General features: G+C 41.0%; 1 protein-coding gene across 5 annotated transcripts in view; it reads right to left on the bottom strand.

Annotated features, from left to right (window-relative positions):
• TTC33 (tetratricopeptide repeat domain 33) overlaps positions 1-9,728 on the bottom strand; it is a 29,385-nt gene extending 19,657 nt beyond the window's left edge. The window contains exons 1-2 of one of the 5 annotated variants that reach the window (XR_005724787.1): positions 9,366-9,564; positions 6,201-6,431 (exon numbers count right to left, since the gene is read on the bottom strand). Coding sequence is in view for 4 of the 5 variants with exons in the window: in XM_040262412.1 (XP_040118346.1) it covers positions 6,201-6,421 (221 nt within the window). In the remaining variant the exon portion in view is untranslated. The other 4 variants (XM_040262412.1, XM_040262414.1, XM_040262413.1 and 1 more) reach the window with 4 other exon arrangements.
• Positions 9,729-13,961: the final 4,233 nt, after the last annotated feature.

Here is a 13,961-nt window from a genome sequence, read left to right on the forward strand (position 1 = left end):
GATTTTCTTGTATGAGTGATGGGGAATCCACACAGTTTCCAAGCAATACAGTCATGAATTGCTTTGCATTTTGAAAACATCAGTTGGGCCCAGTGGAGGAAAATGAACTAGAAGGGGGCAAGAATGAGCCCTGTTAGGAGACTACCAGAATAATCTAGGTAAGATGACAATAGATTAGACTAGGATGACAGCAATGAAGACAGAAGGGGGGAGAAAAGTGATCCAGATACGTTAAAAAGTGAAATCATCTCAATGTGGACTGGCTAAGAGGAGTGAAAAAAAAGAAAGGGATCCAGGATGATATGTCAGCCTGATGATATGAAGCCTAAGCTTACAGGCTAACTCTTTGTGGCAGATAGGATCCAAGGAAAGAGTGAGGAAAAAAGAGAAAAGTGAGGCAGTTTGGGAGAATAAACACAAGGCATATGTTAAGCTGACAACAGCTTCAAAAACAAACACAGACGATTGTTAACTTTGGAGAACTTCTTCAGACACAGTGTGAAACCACTTTGTACTGGAAACAGTCCAGTGGGGAATGGAGGAAAAAGAATTTATTTGCAGTCTCCCTTCCATATCCTGCCTCCCATTGATCAAAGTCAGTCCCACAAGGCTTTAACCCTTTCACACTTCTGGGTATGTGACCCTGTCCCTCTAAAGCACCCGTAAAGCCCAACTTAGCCACCATCAAGGTGTGATGGTCTTTTCATTATCAGCACCACACATGGGGGCTCTCTAGTCTGTGCTGACAGCAGCATCTGCCGGGATCTTATGGTAATAAGAAGAGTTATAATAACCTATTAGAAAAAGAATCTGAAATATATATATATATATAACTGAATCACTTTGCTGCACACCTAAAACTGACACAAAACTGTAAATCAACTACACATCAATTAAAAAAAAACTATCAAAAAAAAGAATATCGTGAGCTTTCTCAAGGGCAGGGATCTGAGGGTGAGCGGGGCTGATTTGTTCCAGAACGGCACATCAACCAGCAGAGACAACTTCACGCTTCCAGTTTGTTGTAGTTGCTAAGTCATGTCCAACTCTGTGACCCCATGGATGATAGCCCATCAGGCTCCTCTGTCCATAGAATTTTTCAGGCCAAGAATACTGACATGGGTTTTCATTTCCTTCTCCACAGGACCTTCCCCACCCAGGGATCGAACCCACATCTCCTACATTGCAAGTGAGTTCTTTACTGTCAAAAATTGTGAATCACTATATTGTACACCTATAACTTATATAGTATTATACTTCAACTATAGTTCAATTTTTTAAAGGGTAAAAAAGAGAGAGAGAAGAACAGATGATATCAAAACAAAAGGAGGGGAGACTACCCTAGCAGTCTAGTGGCTAAGACTCCATGCTCCCAATGCAGGACGCCTGGGTTCAAACTCTAGTCAGGGAACTAAGATTCCATATGCCATAACTAAGACCTGGCGAAGCCAAAAATTCATTAAGTAGATTAAAAAAAATAATATAACCTTTTTAAAAAATGAGGGTGGTTTTAGGAACAAGATTCCTGATAAGGCAAAAAGGGATTAGATAGGCCTTTGATAAAAGCAGGAGCACTTCATTACAACACAGTAAAAGTAAGTGGCTTGGATGTAGACACACTCAGACTGGAAGAAGTGGGGTGAGAAAATAAAAGGCATTCTACACTGACTGCATCTATTTTCTTCCACAGAATAAGAGGCAAGATCACTGTCATTAAATACAGCCAGACTGGCACTCAACAGAATGCGTTTCACACAGCCAGGTCACCCTCAAGTTCACTTTGTTAGTACGCTTTTCTAGACAAGGGACAAAATTCATGGCAAATTATAAAATATTCCAGCTTTCCAAACATACACACTAATACAAGGAAAAATGAGACCACTTAGCTACACAATTAAATATCACCATCTAGTGGTTGAAACCTTAAAAGCCAGCATATAAAAGTTTGAACCCATACTGTGATTCTTAAAAAGGTATGCATATCCCGTGCACGCGTGTGTCCTGTGCAAGTGTGTGCGTGCTAAGTCATTTCCGACTTTTATAGCCCACCAGGCTCCTCTGTCCATGGAATTTTCCAGACAAGAATACTGGAGTGGGTTGCCGTGCCCTCCTCCAGGGGATCTTCCTGACCCAAGGATTGAATCCACATCTCCTGCATTGCAGGCAGATTCTTCACTGCTGAACCACCCTGGATGTCTACAGTATGTCCTGGTTAATATTAATTCAAGAAAAAGATGCTTGAACAAAATAATTGTTAAAAAAAATTTAATACTTCATGAAATGTATCAATCACCTATAAAATCTTACACTATCTAAAGTATATTCACTAGTGAGTAGTAGGTGCTATGTGGCATGCTAAGTGCTTATACATGGACTTGCTCTTTAATCCCCCAATAGTTTATGAGATAAATGTCACCTTCATTTTACATATAAGGAAACTATAAATTGACACTTAAAAGATTAAGAATCTGCCCAAAATTTTTACAGTAAAAATGATAAAGATAGAATCTGAATGGAATTAAAATGACTTCAAAATCCACGCTCATAACCACTAGACTTACTGAACTGTCTCTGTAAGGCACCGGGGGCTTCCCAGGTGGCACAGTGGTAAAGAATCTGCCTGCCAGTGCAGGAGACGCAAGAGACGCAGGTTCAATTCCTGAGTTGGAAAGATCCCCTGGAGTAGGAAATGGCAACCCACTCCAGTATTCTTGTCTGGAAAACTCCATAGAGAGACCCAACTGAGGGACTGAGCACACGCAAGCATAAGGCACTAACATTATTTAAGGCTTCAGTAGAAAAGTAAACCAGTTTTCTATCAGAAGGAATCTGGAAGACTACAAGGTAGCTTCAACATTTAAAAGCTATGCTGTTGCAAACCACATTTTCCTAAGAGTAGCTAACAGTTTGTTACTAATGAAGTAAACTAGACAGGGTAGTCTGTGATGCTCAAGAACTGTGCCTCCTTTGGAGGAAGAAAGATATTAAGACACTTGGATCATACATATTCAATGTACTCAGACAATTCTCTAAGTGCTAAATAAAACTAAATGAGAAAACCTGCAGGGTAAAAAAAATCTCAAGGAGGCAAAACAATGTATCCCAGGAAACTGAAGGAGCTCCCTCCTTTTCATCAACCTTCCCTCCCTCCTTCTCTAGCAATGCCTCCAGAGGCACCCCTACTTCTCTACACTCATCATTCCAAGTTCAAAGCTGTTCCATATTTTGTTACTCAATCCTTACCATCATAGCTTTTGGGGAAAGGAATTGGACTCAGAAAAGAACAGTAATTCTCAAGTGTCATATTCTCAGGCAGGAGGAAGACAGGAAAATTCTATTCCCAAAGGTCCTTTGTGGTTGGAATATGAAATAAAATATGTTCTCAGAATGGTGTTCCAATCTGGAGTTTGACTGAACTGAATTGATAGGTACAATGTAACATATGGTAGTTAATCCACAAAAACCTATTTAGCCACAATATAACATAACACAGCAGCCTTACAAATACTCAGTAAATATCTACTGACTAGCCTTGTAAATGACACAAATTGTTCCAAGAGTTAGAGTGCAAAAGTCTGTTTAGACAAAGCCCCTACATTCCTGGAGCTTACATTTCTATAGAAGGCAAAGAAATATAAAACTCTAAATAAGTGAAAAATGTAACTTCAAAAAGGGAGAAATACTAAAAGAAAATTTAAAAAGTTGATGTGATTGTGGTTTTTCTTACTTTAAGTCATAAAATTACTTCTCACCATTGTTAACAAAATACAATGAAAAGGGTCTTATTGTTGCATACAAAGAGATCACAACCTAGTTTTTTCTCTTCAGGAGTGTTTACTGCAAGCTTTTTTGTATTTCTTTGCTCCAGAAATACCAACTTGGTAGAATTTTCCTAAACAGGTAAAACAATTTCATGACTCTTTCTACTTCCATGTTCTGTTCCCACTTTCTTGAAATACTTCCCACCACTATTGGTTTGGCAAATACTACTCCTTCTCTGAAACCCAACTGAAGATTGAATTTATCTGTCAGAGCTTCCTTGATATACACAGGTAGAACTGGCTCTGATTTCCTGTGATTCTAGAATATTTTCTATGGACCTGTCTTACTGCACACACTACTCTAATTATTTGTATTCTTGTGCAGAAGGCAATGGCACCCCACTCCAGTACTCTTGCCTGGAAAATCCCATGGGTGGAGGAGCCTGGTGGGCTGCAATCCATGGGGTCGCTAAGAGTCGGACACGACTGAGCAACTTCACTTTCACTTTTCACTTTCATGCATCGGAGAAGGAAATGGCAACCCACTCCAGTGTTCTTGCCTGGAGAATCCCAGGGACAGGGGAGCCTGGTGGGTTGTCCCCTATGGGGTCGCACAGAGTCGGACACGACTCAAGCAACTTAGCAGCAGCAGCAGCAGCAGCATCTTATCAAAAGCTGAGCTCCTTAAAGTTTATTAATATATCTTACCTCTCTTTGAATGTTTTTTTAAAAGAAGGATGAATGGATGAATGGCTATTTGATGTTAGATTTTAATGATGACGTTACACATTTCTTAAAACTTAACACATTTGAAAGAAATTGGTACATCGATAAATGTCTAACACTGTTCCTACACCTTGGTACATCAATAAGTCTTACAGCACTTGAAATAACTGCCACCCTAACAACTAATTCACTTTGTGATCTCTCACCATTGTAGAGATCAATTTAATGATTTTCTCTGAAACACAGATTTAGAAATATAAGTCATGAGTAAAGAAGTTTTTCAATCTTTTGTAAGGTTTATTTGATTAGCATTCTTTCACCTAATCACAAAATAGACATTTAAAATTCTTTTAAAAAAAAAAAGCTGATGTGATGGAAAACAAGGAAGTACAGGGTGCTGTGTAGTCAGGGAGTGGTTTGCTGAGAAGAGGACTTATGAGCAGAGATCTGAAGGACCAGACGATAAACATCAGAACACAGGAACTAACAGGTTTTCAGATAAGTCATTAGACAAAGCTGCCTCAAGAACTGTCTTCAAAAACACAAGGGAAGGACACTGTGGCTTAAAATGTACCAAAAATGATAGTGGTTTAAGAAGTTCATGGAAAACAAGGATTGAGTTCTATTCTTTTAATTTAACTTTACTATTTTTCCTTATATTACTTACTACTTCTTATATTACTTTCAATCATGTTGAATATTCTCTTAGATATTTTTAAACCATTATTTCTATTTATTTTTGGCTTAGAGTAGCCAGATGACTCACAGAACTACAGATATCTTTAATTCTGTTTAGTGATCCTTCAAAGCTGTGTATACAGTAATCCAAAAACAAATGCTAAAGAGCTAAAATACTTAATTATCTCACAGTGTTCTCCATTCAAAATAAAGCATCCTATCCAGCTGATTTCAGTGAAATGACTCAATGTTTTGAAAGAAAAAAAAGCTATTTGTTTATCCACAAAGTTGATATCTCTCATCTACCACAGGAAATTCGGAGGGGATCCCATGGCAGTAACTGAATAGCTCTTCCCTTCTACACACTAGTGTGGTCTAGATTTAAAAACAACAAAATTAATGAACTTTTAACAGACATTTACAGGAATTTCTAAAGATATTTTATGGATGTTTTCAAAATGATTTCATAAATGTGGAAAATTTATAGTTGATTTTCTTCTAAGATAGAACAGCCAATCTTGTGAAGTTCTACAAGAGAAAAATCTTTGTGCCTAAACACTACAAATGAAAATTCACAATCTAACATTAGGACACGAAGCTGTTAGTTGTCATTGACTGACTGTCTTCCCTTCGCTTCCAATTTGAGGTGCTAATATTTTATAGTTTAAGCATTACTTCATGTTTTACATTAAAATTCAATAAGATTACTCCCAGAATCAAAATAACATTCCTAGAAACAAAAAGGCTGGTTCCTCAACTTTGACTCAATTAAGACAAAAATGATAAACAAGCAATCTTTTATAATCATCCTTACCAATAGTGGGAAAAAAAGAAGAAAAAGAACAAAGAAAAGAATTTTTTAAAAGTGCTTCTTGTTAGCACTACTACTTCTAATGTCTCAAATGCTTCAGCACCACAAAGGATATACCAGTCAATGCCACACAGGCCTGACTGTAGATCTCTGGATGATCTGAAGAGTGTTCCATCCTACCAAAGACCAAAGCCATCCTCTAAAAGAAAACTCTAAAAACATACCTTTTATTTTCAGCCAGAGTGGCTCCTTCATCCTTCAGCTGTTTGCTTTTCTCGGCACAGCCTTCAAGGAGACTCTCTTTCCTCCGTTTCACAGCATGGAGCCAGCTGCCTTCATCTTTCCCGGCTGCATCTTTCTCATCAGCAGCTTCAGCTTCAAACTGCTGGGATGTGACCTTTGAGACCTTCTCACCGATCTTCCTTTTCCATCCAAAGGAAGCCATTCTGGAAAAACTACAAAGAGAGAGCTTTAAATTTCATACTTGGCCCTTCGTAGAAGTATTCCAACAAACAGGTAAAGAAAGGATAAAAGGATAAGGCTGTCACCATTTTTTGGCCCCTAGTCAAAATAGTGGATCTAGGCAATAATCATCTATGGTTGCTAACATCCTAAAGTGAAAGTGAAAGTGTTCATCACTCATCACGTCTGACTCTGTGACCCCATGGACTACAGCCTGCCAATTTCCTCTGTCCATGGGATTCTCCAGGCAAGAATACTGGGGTGGATAGCCATTTCCCTCTCCAGGGGATCTTCCTAACTCAGGGATTGAACCCAGGTCTCCTGCATTGCATGCTTTACTGCCTGAGCCACCAGGGAAGCCCAACACGGTAAAGAAAGACAAGTTCACAATATGTATCTCCTGATGGAAGTGACACAGCAGCCATGAAGTATTCCTGCCAAAATTAACACTACATCACCTCATATCTCTACCAGTTTATAAGAAGTAAGGGATACAGAGGAGTATGCTAAACAACATGTCTGAGACAAGACAGCAAGAAACAGAAACTAAGGAAAAATAAAACTGGTTTCCTCAAGAAAAAAGGAAAAGTTGAGAGGTATCCCCTAGATTAAGAGAGACTTAAGAAACAAACCAAACACAACGTGTGGATCTTGTTTAGTTACAGAATCAAACAAGCCAATGGGGAGGAAAAATTTATGAAATAATAGAGGGGATCAGAACAATGCCTTCATATTTGATGATATTAAGAAATTCCAGCTTTTTCAGGTATAACAGTATTATGTTGACAGTATGCTCATCTTTTGGGAATACATATTAAAATATTTTACATGAAGTTACACAGTATCTAGGAATTGTTTCAAAGTAATCAGCAGGAATGATGAGTGCGATATAAGATACACACATTAAAAGACTGCTATGAGTTGATAAGTGATCAAGTTAGGTGACGAGTACATGGAGTTTTTGTACTTTCTTCTCTCTTCGTATATATGTTTGAAATTTTCCACCATAAAAAGTTCTTGAAAGATTCAAAATTGGTAAATGATTTAATTCACAGAACTATACGGTTAATCAGAATGATAACAAATGTTAAACTGCTTTGTAAATCTGCAATAATAATACAAAATATAAGGGCTGAGTGAGCAAGCATAATTGATGGAACAAAGTTAAAGAAAACCCTGGAAGAATTCAACAAGTATTTATTTCGAGAAGGGATTTACTGAGGGATCAAGAACTCTTGCTAGTTACATGGATAGGTTTATAGATACTGAGAAACCTTTGGAATTGTAAATGAATTTTTATATGTTTGTACCCTGCACAAGAGTCTCTATGCTTTCATTCCACTCTTAAAGGAGCCTACAACCCCAAAGAGAGTATCAATTGACTAATCAACTATTGGGATAAGGAAAAGCAATGGACCAGAGGTCTACACAAAACTATCAAAGAATGGGCATTGTGGGAGTACCTGAGGGAAAGTAATGAAATAGTAAGTTCCAGCAGATACCAAGCTCTTCATCACCAATGCACACTGAAATAAAGTATAAGTAACCGCTATAATGAAAAGAGACCAAAAGAAAGTGTGGGTGGCTATGAGGTCACTAACATGGAAAGGCCCAAGGCAATGGCAGATTTTGGAGGGGTACGAAAATTGTGGGTCATGTGCCTAAGTTCTTAATGAAGTGTCAATAAACTACAGCAATCAAGAAATGTGTTGGGTGGGACTTCCCTGGGGGTCCAGTGGTTGGGACTGCATGCTTCTACTGTAGGGGGCATGGGATCCATCCCTAGTTGGGGAACTAGGATCTCACCTGCTGAGAAGGGAGGCCAAAAAAAACACAACCCCAAAGCAAACCAAAAAAGAATGGACAGGCTGACAGGGGTAAACCACATGCTTTCCACAGGAGCAGAGATTTTTAGAAAAGCCTGCAGGAGTAATGGATTATAAACTATACTAGGGAATGAGGACAAAGCCAAATCCTCTTCCCAGACCCATGATAACAGGGGAGAATGAGTTTCCTATGTTTGAAGATCACTGCAAGATTACATAGGGAAAGAACAACAACAAAAAGCCTGAAAATGTAAGTGTGTTTACTATGGAACCTAAGTCCAGAAGTACAGAAAGAGAACATAAGAATGGATCGTTAGAAAGCTCTCACAAGATATTAGAATAAGTCATGTTAAGAAGCCCTGCATTTACCACTGTCCCTAAAAGTGACAAGAATGAGGATGATTAAGTTTTCTGGCTTCAAGTTTCCAAATCGGCAATGTGAGAGAGGAAACAGTGCGTTAGCCATTCAGTCGTGTCCGACTCTTTGCGACCCCATAGACTGCAGCCCGCCAGGCTCCTCTGTCCATGGGGATTCTCTAGGCAAAATACTGGAGTGGGTTGCCATTCCCTTCTCCAGGGGATCTTCCCGACCCTGGGATCGAACCCTGGCCTCCTGCATTGCAGGTGGATTCTTTACCACTGAGCCACCAGAGAAACCAACGTAGTGTGGGAACCAGAATAACAGACATTTTACCCTGCCACAAGCTAGAGAATGCTTCTCTTCACTGCGCCGGAAAGTGAAGCAACGAAGGCGAGGAAACCGAAGAACACAAACAAGGAAGCAAAACAGCATCCTTCTGCGTATATGGATGTATTCGGAGGTGAGGGATTCCGCAAGAAACGATTTACCCGAAACACGTTACCGCAAGAGAGAAACCAGTACTAGCGACTTCCCCTCATTTTGAACACACAAACACACACACACAAAAACTCCGAAGTTCACAAGGGCTGCCCAGGACGTCACCCGCGAGTTCAGAGTCCCGCCCCAGACACGGGCCCCATCCCCGGGGTGCAAAGTCAGCTACCTTCCGCTCCTCCCGCCCGGGGCGCGAACACTAGGAAGGGCCTGAACCCCAAAACTGCTGGTCCCTAGAGACCAACCTTAGCGTCCCGGCTCTGCCACACCCGCAGTGGGCCTCAACTCCGACTTCTGAAGCTCTTTACTCCCGTCACCCCAAGACCCACCAGCCTCGTTTTCCCCCGACTTCCGCCGACTTCCACCACTGACCCGTAGCCTGTGTTACCCGAAGACCCCTCCCCGGGTCCCCTGTTTACATTCCGCTTGCCCTTTACCCACCGGAAACGGAAACTATCGTGCCCCACCTCCTTCCCGCTTGCCGTAGATGCCGGATCTTCCAAGATAGGGGGTTGGTCGACCTAGGGCGTCCGAACCTTCCGGAGCAGCGAGCTGGGAAGAGGCGACTCAGTGCCTTTCATCCGCAATCCTTTCCCTGGGACTACAAGTCCCAGAAGTCACGGCGGCCGCCCCCACCCTATTATTACCCTCCGAGGCCGGTAGTCCGGGCCGCTCGGACCGGGCGCGCCTTCTAGCGGCAGACGAGAGCATCGGCGCGCTGGTGCCCACAGCTCGGGAGCGAGGGAAACTACGTTTGCGCAGGCCGAGTGCGCGTGGAGAGGACTTCGCTGGTGGTATCCCGAGGCCAATCCAGTCAGCAGGTAGAGGGCGGAAAACGACTTTGGGGGAGATCGAGAGCATTGACCCGCGGCCCTCCCTGCAGGAATTTACAACCTAGTTGAGATCAGCCAGGTGCTGAGGACAGAGGCAAACCCAACTATAAAAGTATATGAAGGTGGGGAGAGGACCAGGGAGGGCCGGAGCTCAACTTGGGGGGAGGGGTCGGCGGGGGAGGGCGACCGAGGGGGCCAAAAAGTTGGATGCAGCGTCTCTAAAGAAGAAAGAACTATGACCCGAAAGTAGCTGTTTTGAAAAATAAAGTGGAAACGTGTAACACAGGGAAGTGTGTAGGACATTGAAAAATTGAGAGTGTTCTCAGTGTTGTGGTTTCATTTTTGTAGACCAAGTTTTCTCAACCTAAAGGGTGTAACGTTTCCAACTGGATCCTTCTTTGAGGCGGCGGGAGCGTGGGGGTGGGGGGTGACTCTCCTGGGCGCAGCAGGGTGTTCAGCAGTATCCCTGGGCACTAGATGCCATTCGGAGAAGGCAATGGCACCCCACTTCAGTACTCTTGCCTGGAAAATCCCATGGACGGAGGAGCCTGGGAGGCTGCAATCCATGGGGTCGCTAAGAGTCGGACACGACTGAGCGACTTTTTTCACTTTTCACTTTATGCATTGAAGGAAATGGCAACCCACGGCAGTGTTCTTGCCTGGAGAATCCCAGGGACGGCGGAGCCTGGTGAGCTGCCTTCTATGGGGTCGCACAGAGTCGGACACGACTGAAGCGACTTTAGCAGCAGCAGCAGCAGATGCCATTAGCATCCACTACCACCCCACCAGTGGTGACAACCAGAAATGTCTCCAGAAGTTGCCCAAAGTCCCTGGAAGAAAGATGGGTCCCCCTCCCACCGCCGCTGCCTCATTGAGAACCACTGATGGAAAACAATGATTCTCCAAAGATGAGCCTCAGACCCCTGAGGGTCCTCAAGATCCTTTCAGAGTCAGAAGTATTTGGGGGACTTCTCTATGGGTTAGAATACGCCTTGAAGTGCAGGGGACACAGATTCCATACCTGATTGGGAAACTAAAAATCCGTCATGGCACAGAGCAACTAAACCCGCACACCACAGAGTCTGTGCACTGCAGCCACTGAAGCCTTCCTTCTCTCGAGTGCGAGCGTGACAATAACAGCGCATGAGGAAATGAAGATCTTCCCTGCTGCAACAGAGACCCATGCAGCCAAATAAGTAAATTTAAAAACAAAGCTATATTTTCATACTGTCATGACATCATCTACCTTTTTCATAATATTGACATTTGCAGTAAGAATGGAAATGCAATGGTGGTTAAAACCACTGGGACCTCAGTACAAATCAAGGTGGTGATACCAGGCTGTACTAACAGTCACTGTATTCTCTCCTTAGTACACATTCATTGTAAGAAAAAGAAGATTCCAGTCACTGAGTGTCCTTAAAGAAGCAGTAAAAATCAATTTATTAACCCTGAGTATACACATTTCTTTTTAATATTCTGTGTGACAAAAATGGGAGGTACAGAGTGCTTTTACTTTATATTGAAGTATGATGTCTCAAGATAAAAGCACTTGTGAGATTACATTATAAAAACACTTGTGAGATTACATTATAAACAAATACTTTTTTTGTGGAATACAACTTTTACTTAGAAGAACTGACACCTGCTAATTATTCAGGCTTGGGTCTGACAAACATTTTGAAAATGAAGGAAAGTCGCCTGCTACATCAAGGAAAACAATTGACAGTGTTGCCAAAAACAAAATTCAAGAATTTAAGCAAGAGATAGCTGGAGTAACAGCCAAGTTTGGCCTTGGAGTACAAAATGAAGCAGGGCAAAGGCTAACCGTTTTTTCAAGAGAGCATACTGGTCATAGCACACACCCTTTTCCAACAGCACAAGAGATGACTCTATGTGTGGACAACACCAAATGGTCAATACTGAAATCAGATTAATTATATTATTTGCAGTGGACAATGGAGAAGCTCTATACAGTTGGCAAAAAGACCTGGAGCAGACTGTGGCTCAGCCCATGAGCTCGTTATTGCAAAATTTTATCATATCCATGGAATCACAGAGTCGGACACAACTTAGCGACTAAACAACAAACCATTTTGGAATACTTGTATTTGCCATAATTATCTTGCCAGCTTCCTGGTACTTCCAGACTTTTTTTTTTTTTTTTTGGCCACACTGCAGGGCATGGGGGATCTTAGTTCCCAACCAAGGAATGCACCCACAATCCGTGCAGTGGAAGCAGTCTTTTCCACTAGACTGTTAGGGATGTCCCCAGACTTTTCTGATGAGATCAGTGGTGGTATCAAATGTGATTTTTTTTTTATTGTTGGATTAGATATTTCCAACATTTATAGAACTGTGGAAGTGAACCAGTTTTTCAAAATAATCAGTATGCAGTTGTGGTAGCCAGCCTCCAAGATAGCCACCTGAGCCCTCCCCTTGCATTCATACTCTTGTGTAGTTACTTCCCACATCATACCAGGATTGTTCTCTGTTGCCTCAAGGATATAGCAGAAGTGATAGTATATCACTTATACTATCACTTCTGGTATTAATCAAAAGATACTACTATGGTGGTGGCAGTGTTTCTTCATCTGGGTAGAGGTTTACATGGCCATGTTCATTGCAAACCTAAAACACTGAAAATTCATCAAGGGAGAGACTTGATTTGAGCACTTTTCTGCATATGTTAGACGTCTATTAAAATCTTTAAAATGTATGTACCTAGGGACTCAGAGCAGGATTTATGCCTTATGGTCACATTCATAGTGCTTGGTTCATAGTAGCTATACAAGAAGATATAGTTTGCAGAGTGAATAAGTCAATGGTGCTTGAAGCGGTACACCTTTCTAGGAGTCTGTACCAAACTTCTCAAATAACTACCTTGATCCACTCTACCCTGGTAACGGCTACCCCCACCATTTCCCTACTTACTTTGCTTTATGATAGTGCACCTATTGATATATTTAATAATTTCCCATGCTGCCTATATAGACAACATGATCATCTTCCAAGTTGTTAGAAATCCTCTAAAGTTGTCAAAGTTAACATTTATTGTCATTCACAATAAATAGAACAATCTTTTTACAATAGAACAGTTCAATAAATATTGATTTTTCAGGCAAGAGAATTTCTTGTACAATTTTGTTCAGTCAGGGTAAACATCTAGAGTAATTTATAAGTTCCCTAAAAGAACAACCCATGTGTTGTTCATAACACTCTTTAGTACTGTTTTCTGTTGTTCAATTATCAAGTTATTTTAAAGATTCGGAATAGCGACAATCTAACACAAGCCAACAATGCCATATGGGATATAAGATTTTTTACTGATTGAATTCTAACAGTAGTGAATTCTAACCAAATCCAATGTTAGCAGCCAAAGGTAACTGCTCTTCTGTTATAAAACTTAATATTTTGTTCAGGTGTTTAATTTTTAGATGAAACAAAAGCTCACTAATTTAGATGAAACAAAAATCATAACGAATCTGCTCAAGCACTATACTTTATATTTAGGCACACTGTTTAAAAGGTATACAGATGGTTGGCCATAACAAGTAACTTTTTTTTCCACAGTTTTCTCAGAAGTTAACTACATTGTAAACTAATGAAAAATCATATTTTTTATTATCCATTTTCCAAGTCAAAGTATTTGAAATTGTATCCTTAAGTATACCCTGGTCAAGACAAACGTGAACAAGACTCAAAAATCTTGTACCACAAAGATTGATTTCTACCATACTACCAATTTATAGTTATGTTGTATGTAGGCTTTGAATCATCTAGTGAAGAAAACTCACAATAAAAATAGGATTTCTGTTATGGATGGGGGACTCGGAAGGAGTTAAGGGGAAAAGATTTAAAGCACATTTTTTTTCTTTCGTTCCAAAGGTGCATGGAGTTCTACATCCACCCATAGTCCACCAATCATTCAGTGTGAATGGTATGTATCACTGAAAGACCAAAAGGGGTTGGGGGGCGGTGGCAGGGTGAGAGGTCAGGATTTTCTGT

The sequence above is a fragment of the Oryx dammah genome, unplaced genomic scaffold (genome assembly GCF_014754425.2).
Source record: "Oryx dammah isolate SB20612 unplaced genomic scaffold, SCBI_Odam_1.1 HiC_scaffold_20, whole genome shotgun sequence".
NCBI classification, from domain to species: Eukaryota; Metazoa; Chordata; class Mammalia; order Artiodactyla; family Bovidae; genus Oryx; species Oryx dammah.